At 40.2% G+C, this 18387-nt stretch overlaps 1 protein-coding gene across 13 annotated transcripts in view; it reads right to left on the bottom strand.

Annotated features, from left to right (window-relative positions):
* The window catches only part of Cdc42bpa (CDC42 binding protein kinase alpha), a 213741-nt gene that overhangs the window by 139343 nt on the left and 56011 nt on the right, over positions 1-18387 (bottom strand). For all 13 annotated transcript variants that reach the window (XM_085843395.1, XM_085843388.1, XM_029475997.2 and 10 more), the window contains exon 3: positions 266-349. In XM_085843395.1, coding sequence (XP_085699521.1) covers positions 266-349 — 84 coding nt within the window. The remainder of the gene's footprint in view (positions 1-265; positions 350-18387) is intronic.

Below are 18387 nucleotides of genomic sequence, written 5' to 3'. Positions count from 1 at the left end.
CATTCTGGTGACATGGCTTGGGCTGATACTCTTTCTTCTTTCATTTTGAAATTTCTTTTCCCAAACACACAAAGTTAATTTTGGTAAGAATCTTAAATGTACTAATAATTTAAGTCCACCTTGTCACATGTTCAGACTATACATAAGCTCACAAAAGTACTCAAATATTCATGTACAAAGATTTTTACTACCAACATGTTTTACACTTGTCTAAATGAAAAACAACCTAAGTGCCATCAATTGTTGCAAACCAGAAAAGACTTACCTCAGCTCTTTTCAGCATTTCCCACTTGTTCAGAATTTTCATGGCAAATACTTTATCTGCATTTTTTAGTTTAACTACAGCAACCTAGAAAAGATAATGGAAATACAACTTTTAAAATATGGCAAAAAAGGTTACTTTTTCCATTTTCCATTTTCCTCTCTGTAAGAAAAAAGTAAATACCAATTATCAATTATTTTAATGCTGCTCAATTCTAAGATCCTAAATTAAATAATGTCAAATTTAAAAGTTACGTTAGTGAACTATGCCAAGCAAATGATTTTATTTGTCAACAGTGTCTGCTGTTTATTATACATTATATCTTCCTTTCCAAGTTTTCTACACAGGAATTTAAACTCAGCATCTATTACTGAGAAACTAACCAAGATACACAATATGCAAGCAGTTGATCTTATGAGATAGTGATGCCAGATCCTGAAGGGGTCACAGAGAATGCAGTTCCAGAGGAGAAAGGTTCTAGGGGATCAAGCAATACAAAATGAACTGAAAACGAGAAAGCTCTTTAGTCCAGCTCTTGCCGACACATATATTCCAATCCATTTGTAACCTCCCTCCTCCAACTCCCAAAGAACAACCAAGACTAACAGGTCTATAAACTGTGGACTGAACATGTCCTTTCCAACAATAAAAGGTAGCGCAGCCTGATTTTATATATCCAGTTACAGACAAAGAAACTGCCAAGTAAAAATAAGACTATTTTCACTGTTAACAAACTAATTACACGTCTATTTCCAACACTGTTTCCGTTTAACTAGATAATCTCCTAAGGCCCTTCCAGCTTGTCAGGTTTGTTTTTTGTTTTTTTTTTTTAATTTTTAATATTTTAAAATAAAATGTAATATTTTATTACATTTTATTTTCCTCAGTTACATTTCCAATGCTATCCCAAAAGTCCCCCATAGCGCCCCCCACTTCCCTACCCACCCATTCCCATTCTTTTGGCCCTGGCATTCCCCTATATTGGGGCATATAAAGTTTGCAAGTCCAATGGGCCTCTCTTTCCAATGATGGCCAACTAGGCCATCTTTCGATACATATGCAGCTAGAGACAAGAGCTCCGGGGTTCTGGTTAGAACATCATGTTGTTCCGACAATAGGGTTGCAGATCCCTTTAGCTCCTTGGGTACTTTCTCTAGCTTCTCCATTGGGAGCCCTGTGATACATCCAATAGCTGACTGTGAACATCCACTCCTGTGTTTGCTAGGCCCCGGCATCATCTCACAAGAGACAGCTATATTTGGGTCCTTTCAGCAAAATCTTGCTAGTGTATGCAATGGTGTCAGCGTTTAGAAGCTGCTTATGGGATGGATCCCTGGATACGGCAGTCTCTAAATGGTCCATCCTTTCATCACAGCTACGAACTTTGTCTCTGTAACTCCTTCCCTGGGTGTTTTGTTCCCAATTCTAAGAAGGGGCACAGTGTCCACACTTTGGTCTTCATTCTTCTTCAGTTTCATGCGTTTAGTAAATTGTATCTTATATCTTGGGTATCCTAAGTTTTGGGCTAATATCCACTTATCAGTGAATACATATTGTGTGAGTTCTTTTGTGATTGTGTTACTTCACTCAAGATGATGCCCTCCAGGTCCATCCATTTGGCTAGGAATTTCATAAATTCATTCTTTTTAATAGCTGAGTAGTACTCCAATGTGTAAATGTATCATAATTTCTGTATCCATTCCTCTGTTGAGGGACATCTGGGTTCTTTCCAGCTTCTGGCTATTATAAATAGGGCTGCTATGAACATAGTGGAGCATGTGTCCTTTTTACCGGTTGGGACATCTTCTGTATATGCCCAGGAGAGGTATTGCTGGAACCTCCGGTAGTACTATGTCCAATTTTCTGAGGAACCGCCAGACTGATTTCCAGAGTGGTTGTACAAGCTTGCAATCCCACCAACAATGGAGGAGTGTTCCTCTTTCTCCACATCCTCGCCAGCATCTGCTGTCACCTGAATTTTTGATCTTAGCCATTCTGACTGATGTGAGGTGGAATCTCAGGGTTGTTTTGATTTGCATTTCCCTGATGATTAAGGATGTTGAACATTTTTTCAGGTGTTTCTCTGCCATTCGGTATTCCTCAGGCGAGAATTCTTTGTTCAGTTCTGAGCCCCATTTTTTAATGGGGTTATTTGACTTTCTGGAGTCCACCTTCTTGAGTTCTTTATATATATTGGATATTAGTCCCTTATCTGATTTAGGATAGGTGAAGATCCTTTCCCAATCTGTTGGTGGTTTTTTTGTCTTATTGATGGTGTCTTTAGCCTTGCAGAAGCTTTGCAGTTTCATGAGGTCCCACTTGTCAATTCTCAACCTTACAGCACAAGCCATTACTGTTCTATTCAAGAATTTTTCCCCTGTGCCCATATCTTCAAGGCTTTTCCCCACTTTCTCCTCTATAAGTTTCAGTGTCTCTGGTTTTATGTGAAGTTCCTTGATCCACTTAGACTTGACCTTAGTACAAGGAGATAGGAATGGATCGATTCGCATTCTTCTACATGTTAACAACCAGTTGTGCCAGCACCATTTGTTGAAAATGCTGTCTTTCTTCCACTGGATGTTTTTAGCTCCCTTGTCGAAGATCAAGTGACCGTAGGTGTGTGGGTTCATTTCTGGGTCTTCAATTCTATTCCATTGGTCTATTTGTCTGTCACTATACCAGTACCATGCAGTTTTTATCACAATTGCTCTGTAGTAAAGCTTTAGGTCCGGCATGGTGATTCCACCAGAGGTTCTTTTATCCTTGAGAAGAGTTTTTGCTATCCTAGGTTTTTTGTTATTCCAGATGAATTTGCAGATTGCACTTTCTAATTCGTTGAAGAATTGAGTTGGAATTTTGATGGGGATTGCATTGAATCTGTAGATTGCTTTTGGCAAGATAGCCATTTTTACAATGTTGATCCTGCCAATCCATGAGCATGGGAGATCTTTCTATCTTCTGAGATCTTCTATAATTTCTTTCTTCAGAGACTTGAAGTTTTTATTATACAGATCTTTCACTTCCTTAGTTAGAGTCACGCCAAGATATTTCATATTATTTGTGACTATTGAGAAGGGTGTTGTTTCCCTAATTTCTTTCTCAGCCTGTTTATTCTTTGTGTAGAGAAAGGCCATTGATTTGTTTGAGTTAATTTTATATCCAGCTACTTCACCGAAGCTGTTTATCAGGCTTAGGAGTTCTCTGGTGGAATTTTTAGGGTCACTTATATATACTATCATATCATCTGCAAAAAGTGATATTTTGACTTCATCTTTTCCAATTTGTATCCCTTTGATCTCCTTTTGTTGTCGAATTGCTCTGGCTAGGACTTCAAGTACAATGTTGAATAGGTATGGAGAAAGTGGACAGCCTTGTCTAGTCCCTGATTTTAGAGGGATTGCTTCAAGCTTCTCACCATTTACTTTGATGTTGGCTACTGGTTTGCTGTAGATTGCTTTTATCATGTTTAGGTATGGGCCTTGAATTCCTGATCTTTCCAAGACTTTTATCATGAATGGGTGTTGGATCTTGTCAAATGCTTTTTCCGCATCTAACGAGATGACCATGTGGTTTTTGTCTTTGAGTTTGTTTATATACTGGATTACGTTGATGGATTTCCGTATATTGAACCATCCCTGCATCCCTGGGATGAAACCTACTTGGTCAGGATGGATGATTGTTTTGATGTGTTCTTGGATTCGGTTAGCAAGAACTTTATTGAGGATTTTTCATCAATATTCATAAGGGATATTGGTCTGAAGTTTTCTATCTTTGTTGGGTCTTTTTGTGGTTTAGGTATCAGAGTAATTGTGGCTTCATAGAATGAGTTGGGTAGAGTACCTTCTGTTTCTATTTTGTGGAATAGTTTGTGAAGAACTGGGATTAGATCTTCTTTGAAGGTCTGATAGAACTCTGCACTAAACCCATCTGGTCCTGGGCTTTTTTTAGTTGGGAGACTATTAATGACTGCTTCTATTTCTTTGGGGGATATAGGGCTGTTTAGATCATTAACCTGATCTTGATTCAACTTTGGTACCTGGTATCTGTCTAGGAACTTCTCCATTTCATCCAGGTTCTCCAGTTTTGTTGAGTATAGCCTTTGGTAGAAGGATCTGATGGTGTTTTGGATGTCTTCAGGATCTGTTGTTATGTCTCCTTTTTCATTTCTGATTTTGTTAATTAGGATGCTTTCCCTGTGCCCTCTAGCGAGTCTGGCTAAGGGTTTATCTATCTTGTTTATTTTCTCAAAGAACCAGCTCCTTGATTGGTTGACTCTTTGAATAGTTCTTCTTGTTTCCACTTGGTTGATTTCGCCCCTGAGTTTGATTATTTCCTGCCGTCTACTCCTCTTGGGTGAATTTGCTTCCTTTTGTTCTAGTGCTTTTAGGTGTGTTGTCAAGCTGCTAATGTGTGCTCTCTCTAGTTTCCTTTTGGAGGCACTCAGAGCTATGAGTTTTCCTCTTAGAAATGCTTTCATTGCGTCCCATAAGTTTGGGTATGTTGTGGCTTCATTTTCATTGAACTCTAAAAAGTCCTTAATTTCTTTCTTTATTCCTTCCTTGACCAAGGTATCATTGAGAAGAGTGTTGTTCAGTTTCCACGTGAAGGTTGGCTTTCTATTATTTATTTTGTTATTGAAGATCAGCCTTAGTCCATGGTGATCTGATAGGATGCATGGGACAATTTCAATATTTTTGTATCTGTTGAGGCCTGTTTTGTGACCAATTATGTGGTCAATTTTGGAGAAGGTACCATGAGGTGCTGAAAAGAAGGTATATCCTTTTGTTTTAGGATAGAATGTTCTGTAGATATCTGCCAGATCCATTTGATTCATAATTTCTGTTAGTTTCACTGTGTCCCTGTTTAGTTTCTGTTTCCATGATCTGTCTATTGGTGAAAGTGGTGTGTTGAAGTCTCCCACTATTATTGTATGAGGTGCAATGTGTGCTTTGAGATTTACTAAAGTTTCTTTAATGAATGTGGCTGCCTTTGTATTTGGAGCATAGATATTCAGGATTGATAGTTCCTCTTGGAGGATTTTACCTTTGATGAGTATGAAGTGTCCCTCCCTGTCTTTTTTAATGACTTTGGGTTGGAAGTCAATCTTATCAGATATTAGAATGGCTACTCCAGCTTGTTTCTTCATACCATTTGCTTGGAAAATTGTTTTCCAGCCTTTCATTCTGAGGTAGTGTCTATCTTTTTCTCTGAGATGAGTTTCCTGTAAGCAGCAAAATGTTGGGTCTTGTTTGTGTAGCCAGTTTGTTAGTCTATGTCTTTTTATCGGGGAGTTGAGTCCATTGATATTAAGAGATATTAAGGAAAAGTAATTGTTGTTTCCTGTTATTTTTGTTGTTAAAGTTGGCATTCTGTTCTTGTGGCTGTCTTCTTTTAGGTTTGTTGAGGGATTACCTTCTTGTTGTTTCTAGGGCGTGGTTCCTGTCCTTGTATTGGTTTTATTCTGTTATTATCCTTTGAAGGGCTGGATTCGTGTAGAGACAATGTGTGAATTTGGTTTTGTCGTGGAATACTTTGGTTTCTCCATCTATGTTAATTGAGAGTTTGGCTGGGTATAGTAGCCTGGGGTGGAGTTTGTGTTCTTTTAGTGTCTGTATAACATCCGTCCAGGATCTTCTGGCTTTCATAGTCTCTGGTGAGAAATCTGGTGTAATTCTCATAGGCTTGCCTTTATATGTTACTTGGCCTTTTTCTCTTACTGCTTTTAGTATTCTATCTTTATTTAGAGCATTTGTTGTTCTGATTATTATGTGTCGGGGGGTATTTCTTTTCTGGTCCAGTCTATTTGGAGTTCTGTAGGCTTCTTGTATGTTCATGGGCATCTCTTTCTTTAGATTTGGGAAGTTTTCTTCTATAATTTTGTTGAAGATGTTTGCTGGTCCTTTGAGTTGAAAATCTTCATTCTCATCCACTCCTATTATCCGTAGGTTTGGTCTTCTCATTGTGTCCTGTATTTCTTGGATGTTTTGAGTTAGGATCTTTTTGCATTTTACATTTTCCTTGATTGTTGTGCCGATGTTCTCTATGGAATCTTCTGCACCTGAGATTCTCTCTTCCATCTCTTGTATTCTGTTGCTGATGCTGGTATCTATGGTTCCAGATTTCCTTCCTAGGGTTTCTATCTCCAGTGTTGCCTCATTTTGGGTTTTCTTTATTGTGTCTACTTCCCTTTTTAGGTCTAGTATGGTTTTGTTCATTTCCATCATCTGTTTGGATGTGTTTTCCTGTTTTTCTGTAAGGACTTCTACCCGTTTGATTATGTTATCCTGTTTTTCTTTAAGGATTTATAACTCTTTAGCAGTGTTCTCCTGCAATTCTTTAAGGGATTTTTGTGCTTCCTCTTTACTGTCTTCTACCTGTTTACCAGTGTTCCTTTGTATTTCTTTAATTGTGTTATTAAAGTCCTTCTTGAAGTCCTCTACCATCATCATGAGATATGCTTTTAGATCCGTGTCTAGCTTTTCCGGTGTGTTGGGGTGCCCTGGACTGGGCGAAGTGGGAGTGCTGGGTTCTGATGATGGTGAGTGGTCTTGGTTTCTGTTAGTAAGAGTATTACGTTTACCTTTCGCCATCTGGTAATCTCTGGGGTTAGTTGTTGTCGTTGTCACTGTTTAAAGATTGGAGCAGAAGCTGTGTTCCACTCACCAGCAGTCTCAAAATCCTGTGGCGGGGGCCGTGGGTAGCCAGCCGACCCTGCGCTCTAGCTACCCTGGTGCTGGTCCGGTCGGAAGAGGCCTGTGGTCCTACTCAGGCCGGTTTTCTGCTTCCCTAACTAATGCAGTCTCAGGTCCCGCGTGCAACTGGATTGGAGCAGAAGCTGTGTTCCACTCACCAGAAGTCTTAAGATCCTGTGGCGGGTGTTGTGGGTAGCTGGTGAGTGTCAGCCGACCCTTCGCCCTAGCTACCCCGGAGCTTTTCTGACCGGAGAGGCTTGTGGCCCTACTGAGGCCGGATTTCTGCCTCCCCAACCAAAGCAGTCTCAGGTCCCGCGTGATTGGACTGGAGCAGAAGCTGTGTTCCACTCACCAGCAGTCTCAAAATCCTGTGGCGGGGGTCCTGGGTAGCTGGCGGGTGTCAGCCGACCCTGCGCTCTAGCTACCCCGGTGCTGGTCCGGCCGGAAGAGGCCTGTGGTCCTACTCAGGCCGGTTTTCTGCTTCCCTAACTCCAGGTTTGTTATAGAGCTGAAACTAAACTACAGAAAGGAAAGCAAATATTCATGGACAGCATTTCCAGTAACTGAGAGGCACCACTGGAGAAAGCAAATACTATCTGCTGTAGTTTAGATACTGGATGCCCCCTAAATGTCCATACGGTGGTAAAGGTTTAGAACCCAATATAGCACTTTATTATATATAGCTTAATAATAGTTGGGTACCTTTAAGTTGTTGGGGTTATGGACTGGAAACTGACTTAATTATCTCCTCCCTCTCTTTCTTCCTATCAGGCTCCACTCAAGAGATGGACAGTTTGATTTTGCCACACTCTCCCAGAACACTATGCTGCCTCACCATAGGCCTGAAAGCAGAGCTAATTGATTATGCACTGAACTCTCCAAAACCGTAAGTATAAATATATCTTCTATCCACCAGGAGTCAATTGTTGTCTCCAAGGCTTCCTGCTGAACAAGCTCACTCTTTCTAGTTCTTTCTGAACTCTGGCTGTTTTTGAGCTCAGTTGTTTAGGCTCAAACTCCTCTCCAAAATGACTGATTCAATCTGGCTTCTCACTAATCGCTTTGCCTCTGGCTGCATGAACCAAATCTTTCTCTGGTTCGTCACTTTTTCTGCCCTTCAGTTAGGCTTCATTTTCAACTATGGCTGCTTCCTTCTACAAACTAACTTTGAGATTAAAAGGTGTGTCTGAATCCCAGCCAGATCACATGGTAATCCAGGGTGTGTCTGCAGTCCAGAAAACTGGATCCTATCTTTGGATGTGATACCTTATTAGAGCATTCATGTTGCTGGATTAAAATTTCTCTATACATAAGTCATAATAAAAATTTTATAAGTCAATTATTTGAGGTATTTTGTTATAGTAATGGAAAGCTAACATCACAATATCCTACTGTGCAGGCAAGAAAAACAATGTACAGATCTTTTGAACAGTTCAAAGGAGTATTTCCAAGGATAGAAAATTAGATTTAAATCCAAGATCTAACTTCTTATGTTTTAATAGCAAACATGCTTATTAAGAGCACTTCATTTGTATCTAGATCATATTGTTACTAAAGTAATATGATGACATAATTAAAATCAGTGCATAACATCTCTCAGTAACTGTCATAAACAGTCATAGTCAATTAACATGGTAGAAGATATGGCAGGCAGAAGGCTCAGTAAAATATCTAGCTGCACAAGCAAGCCTAACGAATTGAATTCAGTCCTTGAACCCCTGTAAAAAGCCTGATGTGGTGGTAACACAGCAGTCATCTCAACATTTCGATAGCAATATGGGAGGCAGGGACAGGAGAATCATTGAGAAAATTCCAGGCCGGGTAGTCTTAAGTACACAGTACAGCAGCAAAGATCAGAGACCCTGTGTTAGGGGTAAGAACTGACTCACTCCCAAATTGTCTTCTTTTTTTTTTTTTTTTTAAACAGGTCAATCTTGTTTATTTTATAATTATACTGTGTGTATAGTTTTGTTTTGTTTTTTTAGATATTTTCTTTATATATATTTCAAATGCTATCCTGAAAAGTTCCCTATACCCTCCCCCCGCCCTGCTCCCCTACTCACCCACTCCCGCTTCTTGGCCCTGGCTTTCCCCTGTACCGGGGAATATAAAATTTGCAATACCAAGGGGCGTCTCTTCCCAATGATGGCTGATTAGGCCATCTTCTGCTACATATGCAGCTAGAGACACGAGCTCTGGGGGTACTGATTAGTTCATATTGTTGTTCCACCTATACGGTTACAGACCCCTTCAGCACCTTGGGTGCTTTCTCTAGCTTCTTAGCTGTCTCGTATGAGGCTATGCCAGTGCCTGGCAAATACAGAAGTGGATGCTCACAGTCATCTATAAGATGGAACACAGGGCCCCCAATGGAGAACCAAGTTGTCTTCTAACCTCAACATGCCCAACAACACAATGAGTGTTAAAATGTCAAGCAGTATGCTAAGACTTTGACCCAGGTCTAAAATCCATCCACTGCAATCTCAAAAGCCAAAAGACTTCATAACTCACTTAGCAGTATGTGATAAAGCCAGGATATTATTCATATTTTTTCTTAGTCTCTCTTACTGTAAAAACAACAACAACAACAAACCATGCTTTACTTCAGAATCATGAACAGACTTGCTATGGAGTGCTGCTTCAAGCCTTGATAGGGTGATTTGAAAGTATCTGCACTAAATTACCTTCCGAGAATCCCAGAATACTAGACTCAGAACAAGCTTAGGTGTGGTCAGACAGCTCACAGAAGAGGTGACAATAAGAGTGGCCAGCACCCACTGAACACTACAACACTTATTGGGGGTGTCTGGAACATGGTGACAAAGGAGAATCTGAAGTCAGGCTACTGGTTTGAAATCTTAGTTTTATCATTTAACTGTATGATTCTATGTTTTTTTTTTTTTAAAGCAGTTGTCTTTCAATCAGTTTTCTCATCAATAGTGAGTTTAATAAATGTACTAACCTTATATAGATGTGGCAAAGATCAAAATAATTAATATGCATATAAAATGCTTACTACAGGGTCTGCTGTCCAGTTAAGTGTTCAGTAGGTGTGAGCTGTCACCGTGAGTCTACATGAAGCACTCACTCTCCCCATCTCCTAACTGCTGCTTGTTCATCGACTATTCTTATGCCGCAGCAATACATCTCACAATCCTTCAGTACTAAGACAATCAGCTCTTCAATTTCCAGAAATTCCTTCAATTGAAAATATCAACATACGAATTAAATGTTAGGTCATAAAGTGCAACACAATATGGTCCTCACTGATAAAATCCTGAGCTAACGTAACTATTCTTAAAGAGGAAATGGACAAAATACAATAAACCAACAAGGAATTATTCAGGTGAGTGAAGAAATATTGAGAATACTATTTGATAGAGAAAAGCTCATACTCACAATATGTGAAACATAAGTTTATAAACCATTTTAGATCACAATTTATAAATACATGAACATAAATTGTAAATGCCCGTGCCATATATTAAAAGGATAAACATAAAAATAATACAAGATGAAATACTTCTAACGTTCTTCAGAGGTAAAATTTTTATTTGCCTTTCTACCACATACCCCTCATCTTGGTCACAACATGAACACTAGCTATACGTGTGGCAGTGTACAGTAAGGACAAGAAACTCAATTCACATATGTGCATGGTAGTAAGGAAGACCAGGCTACTGCAAAAGAGAAAACACCCAACAATACCTTAAAACAGTTTCATGAGCTGCCTAAAAGCTTTTCTGGGATGATTTGTGGTTTAGGGAAATAACAGCTCAAGAAACATCCCAGAATTATCAAACTGATGCCACGAGGAAAAAAAGATTATGAAGCTTCCAAAGTGATCACTGATCTATTCCTCCCTCTTTAAACTACAAATTATTTCTGTGTTCATGGCAGTAGAAAAACAGCAAAAATAAACTTGTCTCAGAACTCCCACTTTAGACCCTGAATTTCAAAGTAGAAAAGTCAATTGTCACATAAGATAATGGCATTTTACAATGTACTTCCTTAGAGTAGGGTGTGTAGCTCAGTACTGGAACACTTGCATAGCAAACCCAAAGCTCTGGGTTCCATGCCCAACACACGCACACACACACACACACACACACACACACAGAGAGAGAGAGAGAGAGAGAGAGAGAGAGAGAGACTACACACATACAATCAAAACAAACTTAATATGGACTTAAAATTATAAAGAAAAAAGATGCATTTCTAAAACATCAGACATGATTTTAATTCTTTCTAGGAAACAGTCTTCGGTGCTAGAAAACCTGCACACAATACAGAAATGATCAGTGCGTGACAAATCTATACTAATCAGCTGAGTAACGCTGTGTGTGGCTAAAGCTTCTAGAGTAAAACTGGCCACACTATATTTCATGGATTTCAATATCCAAGCAGTTCTGCATTTCTGTATGAAATTCGGAAATCCAGCCTACCTCTGATATAGACAGAATTCACCAACCACCTCTTCTGGCCCAATAAGCCTTGGCATCATGCCATGTTTTACCTGACCTTTCTACCTGTGCTCATTCACACAATCTATCCTCAACAGTACAAACACAATGTTAAGATGTAGTTCAAGTTACATCATTCTTTTGATCCAAACTTCTAGTGATTTCCTAAAGTTAGAAAGAGGTCAAAGTCCTTATAAACGACAGTACAGCCTGCCAGCCTCCTTGGCCACTGCTCCTCACCTTTAGCTCACTTCAGCTCGAGCCATAATGCTCACCTTGCACAACTCCATCTTAGGACCTCTGCTGGTATTTTCCCCCGGCCCCGGAACACTTCATCTCCACAGGGCCACTTTTGTCTCACTCCCTCACTGGAATGTCACTACATCCTGTGAGACTTTCCATTATATTCCTTTGCTTCCTTTTCCCCTTATTTCTTATAATTATTTAGCACAATATATATATGTGTGTGTATGTATATATATATATACCACATAGTATAACCATGTACAATGCTTACTGTTTTCCCCACAAGCTCTTTGAGAGTTAGGAATTTCTACCTTTGTGTTCATTAATATATGGTCAGTGCCTAGGAGTCAACAAGTACTCAGTAAATACATTTTGGAAAGATGAATGCTTTGTAACTAATGTGGGTAAATACACATGGAAGATTATAAGCGATCAATATTCTCATCTGCAAATATACTATGGCATGGATGTTGAAACCTAGAAATGAGGCTGGTGACAGTCCTCTTTTGTATGATCTCTAGAGCCTGTAGTCTGCCTCACATGCTCCTCTACCAGGCTTTCAAAGTTTCACCTTTGAAAACAGGATTTTACTGTGTAACTACTGACCACTTATTGTTTTATTTCTTTCTTTCCTTTTTAGTCTCTCTTATGTAGCACCTACTATTATTTTTACTAATAATACTAAAAGCACTTACTTCTGAAAGAGCTTGTATTGCATACACACTACATATGCCAAGCACTACTACTTTAATGCTACTCATTTAATCCCTACACCAGTCTGAAGCGTGTTCTACCACCCCACTTACAAAACAAAACAGTGGGCCAGGCTGTTGTGGTGGAGTATGCCTGTAACTCCAGCACTTAGGAGACAGGGGCAAGCAGACAGCTTCCAGTTCAAGACTAGCCTGGTCTTTACATAGGGAGTTCCAATACAACCAGAGCTATATACCAAGATCATGTCTCAAAAACAAATAAACAAACTAGAGAGTAGCCTGGGCTATATAACGCATTCCCGGCCAGCATTCCAGCATGCACTACAGAGAAAGCATTGTCTCAAACAAACAACAAACTGAAAAGCTAATCTGTGAATGATCAATCAATATTATTACTAAAGAAATTTTAGGGTCAGGGGAGTGGCTCTATGGAAGGCCTAGCCTCACATACATGAGACCCTAGGTTCAATTCCCAGCACGAAAGAAAGAAAGAAACAAACAAACAAACAAACTAAGGAACTAAAATCTAAAATCTCTATAAACTATTTATTAAACAGCCAGAAATGTGCTCTTGATAAACAACATAATTTATACACAGAGCAGCAATAGCCAAAATATTTAAAATTAGTACATCCTGGGCATCAACAAATTAAACAGACACAGATTATAAAATATGACATGGCCACACCTGCGGGTCCTTTGGACTACAGACCAGCACCATCAAAGGCAAAGCATGCACTAAATTGAGTTTCCTCTCCCAGGAGTCTCAGGAGAGCCTGAGCCAAAGACCTTAGGAAAAAGTAACCGCCTACAGGTATTCCTCCCTTTCAGGGCCTAGTACTAAGCTATTTGGACACATAAGGAACCAGGTAATGAAAGGAAGCAAGCTAATTAAAAGCTTTTGACACCTGAAGCAGGGGTAGCAGGCCAAAGCAGCAAGCTTTCACAACAAGCTCTGAAGCCCAGAAGCCTGGAAGCTGCCGGAGCAAGGCTGGAGCAGGCAGAAGCGGTGAGCCACCAGGAAGCTGTGGACAGGTAACACCCAGGGCGTAAGTTAAAGGTTTTCCTGAAAGCAAAAAGGAAAACCCAGCGTTAAGTTAAGCAGTAACTGATATGAATGTGTTGTAGAGAGAAGATTCTTAACTCACAGAGCTGCCGAATTTCAACTGCATCTTACTCTGTATTGTTCCCCATGGTGTATATATTTCTTATAATAGTTTTCAAAACTAATTTATTTTCATGGTTTGTCTATTAAAAAAGCATAATTGATAGGAGGAAAAAGTATCAAACTGACAGAAATGTTCCTATCAGATATCCATGCCAGAGGTTAGCCTGTCCACTGAGCCTGGTAGAACACAAAATACTTCAAGGGAAATAATTACCTGTTCAAGGTCTGTGCATTCTTAAACTTAGCTTGTAAAAGCCACAGAATATGTATGTCCAGAGGAGAGCTTGCATCGGGAATAAGTGAGAAGTAATCCAGCCAATACTATTTCTAAGTATAAGGGTGACTTTGTCTTAAAATAGTACAGAAAACCATCAGTGAGCTATGTGTGGTTTTTACTGTACACAATTTAATCAATACACATAGAAAGCAAGTGTGTATAAAAAAAGAACATATCTTCTCATGTTAAATCTCAAACACTGTCAGTCATGAATCAAGCTGATTTGCCTAGGGAGGTCTCTGTGTCAGTGCCTGTGACTAACTCAACTGACACTGGGCTGTCTGCTCCAAACTCCCAGCACTGTGCTGCAGTTTAAATCCTCCAGGCAGTAGGGCTATGAGCACATCTGTCTGTCCCTACCTATCTGACTCACTTATCCTAGTGAGGGATCATAATCTTACAGTACTTCAATCTTTGTCAACCCCTTCTGTGAAATAACTATATCTTATTATTGCTTCCCTTTTCATTAGCTCAGCCTCAGATGAACCTGTAAGTACCAGTCCAGCCAGCCTTTGTCCCCAATGTTCTGAACTGCCACGTGCTACCACTGCCCTACTTACTCTGATGCCCACAATTACCAAACACAGTATCTAGATCAGAGTCCTTTACATCGCATTTAAATGTCATGTTTCCAAGAACCTTTCTCCTTCTCCTTTCGAATCCCAGAAAAGTGTCCCTATCACTCCTCAAGGATGACAGTACCTTTGAAATCTTGATCCCAGCCCCTCCCTATCTTCTCTTTTGTTGTTCTTGTCCCATTAAAATTCCTTTCCAGCTTTTAGTCTCCCATTTTTCTGGTTCTAAGTGTCTACTGAAAACCTTTTCCAAGATCCTCCTTCCAAATCCAAAAACAAACAAACAAACAAAATGTTACTGCTATTCCAACTTCCCCCAAGGACCTGACATGGCACCCTTCTCACAAATGCCATTTCTCCACAAAGCATATTTTAGCATAGCATTTCCCTGCTTCTTCTAACTGCCCATTATTTATTTTCTTCTCATGTTTGAAAGTAAATTTTAAAATTCCATATAATGGACTTTATACACAGAGACACAAAAAGTCAGGTTTACAAAGAGAAAAAAAAATTTATAAGAAAGCTCTAGAAAGTCTCAGACACCAGGGAAGCAAGAGACTCCAGGAGCTAATGGTGATGACTTTCGTCAAATACCCAACAAAGGGGAATAGAGACCACCTCCAGAAGATAGACACATACACCCCCAGTAGAGGGATGGGGTCATCCATGCATCTCAAAAATTTTAACCCAGAAATATTCCTGTCCAAAGGAAAGACAGGGACAAAAAATGGAACAGAGATGGAAGGATAGGCTATCCAGAGATCACCCCACCTAGGGATCCATCCTGTCTGCAGACAGCAAACCCCCACACTATTGCTGATGCGAAGAAACATTTGCTGACAGGAGCTTGATATGGCTGTTCCTTGAGAGGATCTACCAGCAAGGACCAATTCAGATGCAGATACTCACAGGCAACCATCAGACTGAGCCTGGGAACCCCAATGGAAGAGATAGAGGAAGGACTGGAGGAGCTGAATGAGATTACAACCCCATAAGAAGAACAATACCAATTAACTGGACCACCCAGAGCTCCCAGGGACTAAACCACCAACTAAAGAGTATACATGGAGGAGCCAGGACTCCAGATACCTATGTAGCAGAGGATGGCCTTATCTGACATCAATGGGAGGAGAGGGAGGCTTGATGCCCCAGCGTGGGGAGATGCTAGAGAGGTGAGGCAGGAGTGGGTGAATGGGTAGAGGAGAACCCTCATAGAGGTAAAGGGGAGGGGAGGGGAGGGGAGGAGAGGGAGTGGGATGCAGGGGTTGGTGAGGAGTAACTGAGAAGGGGGATTATTATTTGAAATGTAAGTGAATGAAATGATTAATAATAATAATAAAAAGCTCTAATAGATAAATTTAAGGTAACTGGGAAAGTGCTCCAAATTACAAAGTGGAGACCAGTGCCATAAAGTGCCGGTTTCTCTTGCTAATTAATTAGACTATGACCCAAATCAAAAACCAGTAAGTACTGCTTTCACTAGCCAAATGACAGCATGATCATAACCCAGGGAGAAAAAGCAGCATGCTGAGCACCACAGACAGAGGGTACTCTGTTCTCTCCCTCCCTCACACTGCGTACAGCTCCTGGCCAAAACCAGCACGTACAGAGGAAACAACAGTGCTGGGCATAAACGCTAGCAAAAAGCTGTCCAGTCTTCCCTTCATCCCAGCTGAGAGCCTGCACACTTTTGCTCTGTTTTATAAACTCGTTCCTGGCCTGCTTCAGTTCCTGTACTCAGTTCTCCCACTGGTTCCTTCCTGTCATCAATTCTTTCACTGATTTCCAAACATGATGATTTCAAAGGACCAGCAAGTGATGACTCACACAGAGGCCATGCGACTGGACCTCTGACTCCAGACACCTTAAATGTAACATGCTCATCATTCCAAGCAATCAGAAGAATCTTCAAAGGGTAAGACCCAAAGTCACTCTACTCCTCTTCTCTCTCTTGTTTAAAAATAGGTGTCAGCCTTCCTCTACCCAACACTCAAGTTACACGTGGGTGAGAAAGCTCTGCCTCTAAAGAAAGCACCCAAGCTCTTAGACTCAAAAGGCAAGGGTTGAAAATAAAGATGAGAAATCTCTTTCCTTTCTGTCAATGATTGCCTCTCATGGATGACGGCTGACAAGTGCCCTCTGACAGTTGTTCTGAAGGCTCCTGCGTAAACACCACTCTGTTGCACTGGCAAGTGTAAGGTTGGCTGAACTGTCAGTCCCACTACTGGATACATATACTTTTGAGATCAAAAGCTGGAAACCAAGTTTAGCCTTTTAGAGAAAGTAGCTCAACCTCTTCAGTTTGATCCCACATTAAGTTTAATGGCTTTTAATAGGAGATCCTCATAAGTTGAACTCCTCAATCTCATGAAATGACAAAATATATATTTGAAGGGATAAACCATAAAAAAACCAAAAAACCCCAAAAGACTAATATCAGTTGATGAAAAACAATATTTTAAATAATTCTACAAATCCAGAATGAACAGAACACGATTAGATATGAATATCCACCCAACAAAGGCATGACCAGATAGCTACACCAAAGAAACATCACAAATATCCTAATTCCAGATGCATAGATTCCATCACAAATTATCCTTCCTCCAGAAGCTGGCGCATGTACACACACACACACACACACACACAGACACAAACATACATCTTTAATTTCAGATGTTCGTGTTCTCTCTCTCTCTCTCTCTCTCTGTCTCTCTCTCTCTGTCTCTCTCTCTCTGTCTCTCTCTCTCCCCCCCCCGAAGTCTAGTAAGCAGATTTATAATAGTCGCAGATTATGAACCCATAAGCAACAACAACAAACAAACAACAGCATACCGAAGCACCAGTAAATGATAGCACTGATGCTACTGGTGTTTCTAAGACCTGTGACACTCAACACTTCTGTGTCAGTGCTTTTGAAATACATGGTAGATTGGGGTGAACTACAGTCACCCTAATGCAGTACAGACTTGCCCCTACCCAACCGTCTTTGGTTCTCATTATCTAAGCTAACCTTTCTCTACCCTCCTGTCATCCTCCCATATTAGTGACTGCTATATCTTCCCTTTCCCTCTCCTTGTTTCCCTTCTTCTTTCCCATTCTATGAATGCAAACCATTTTAGCTTCCACAAGTGGCTGAGAACAGTTTGTCTATGCATGGAGTATTTTACTAAGCACAGTGTCCTCCAGTTGCATCCATGTTGCTACAAGTGACAGCATTTCACTATTATTGTGTCTGAATGAGCTCCCACTTGTATGTGTGTATCACATCTTCTTTAACCATTCACCCATCAGCTGATTCCAGATCTTGACTACTGTGAGCATACCTTAATAAACACTGCAACGCAGGCAACTCTGTAGTGTGCTGATGCCATTTCCTTTCGATAAATGTCCACTGGGATTAGTGGACAATATGACAATTCCATTTCTAGTTTTATGTTTGGTTTTTTTGAGGAAACTCCACATTGTTTTCAGTAATGGCTACACTAGTAAAATTTATACCAAATGTGTGAGAGACAGCTCCTTTCCCTATATCCATTGAGTGTTTGAAAACTGTCATTTGGGTAATAGCCCTTTCTAAGTAAAGTGATTTTCATTACAACTTCAACGCAGAAATCAAAATTCCTATCTATAAGAATGGACTGGTAGATAAAGTCTCTTTTGTATCTATTGACGTCTTGTAGCCCAAATCTGAAGTGTCTGACATTAACAAACTGTCAAGAGGCCATACATTAGCAAACTGTCAAGAGGCCATACATTAACACTGTTGGCAACCTCTTGGAGACCGGTTAACTGCTCCTAGGAAACAGGCTGGGTAATAAAGGTGTCTCTGAGGAAGCAGCTACTCTACAGTAAAATTGGATATCCTAGTTAGAATGTACAGTCCTGGGAAAAGTCTGGGCCTACCATAGCCCCCAAACCAGATTCCCAAGCATTTTTACATGCTTACATGACATGCCAGATTAGCATGGTGATGGAAATGGGAATTCCT

Source organism: Mus caroli, unplaced genomic scaffold, assembly GCF_978045245.1.
Source record: "Mus caroli unplaced genomic scaffold, Mus_caroli_1 scaffold_1, whole genome shotgun sequence".
Classification (NCBI taxonomy): Eukaryota; Metazoa; Chordata; class Mammalia; order Rodentia; family Muridae; genus Mus; species Mus caroli.
This window is presented reverse-complemented; position numbering and strand designations above follow the sequence as displayed.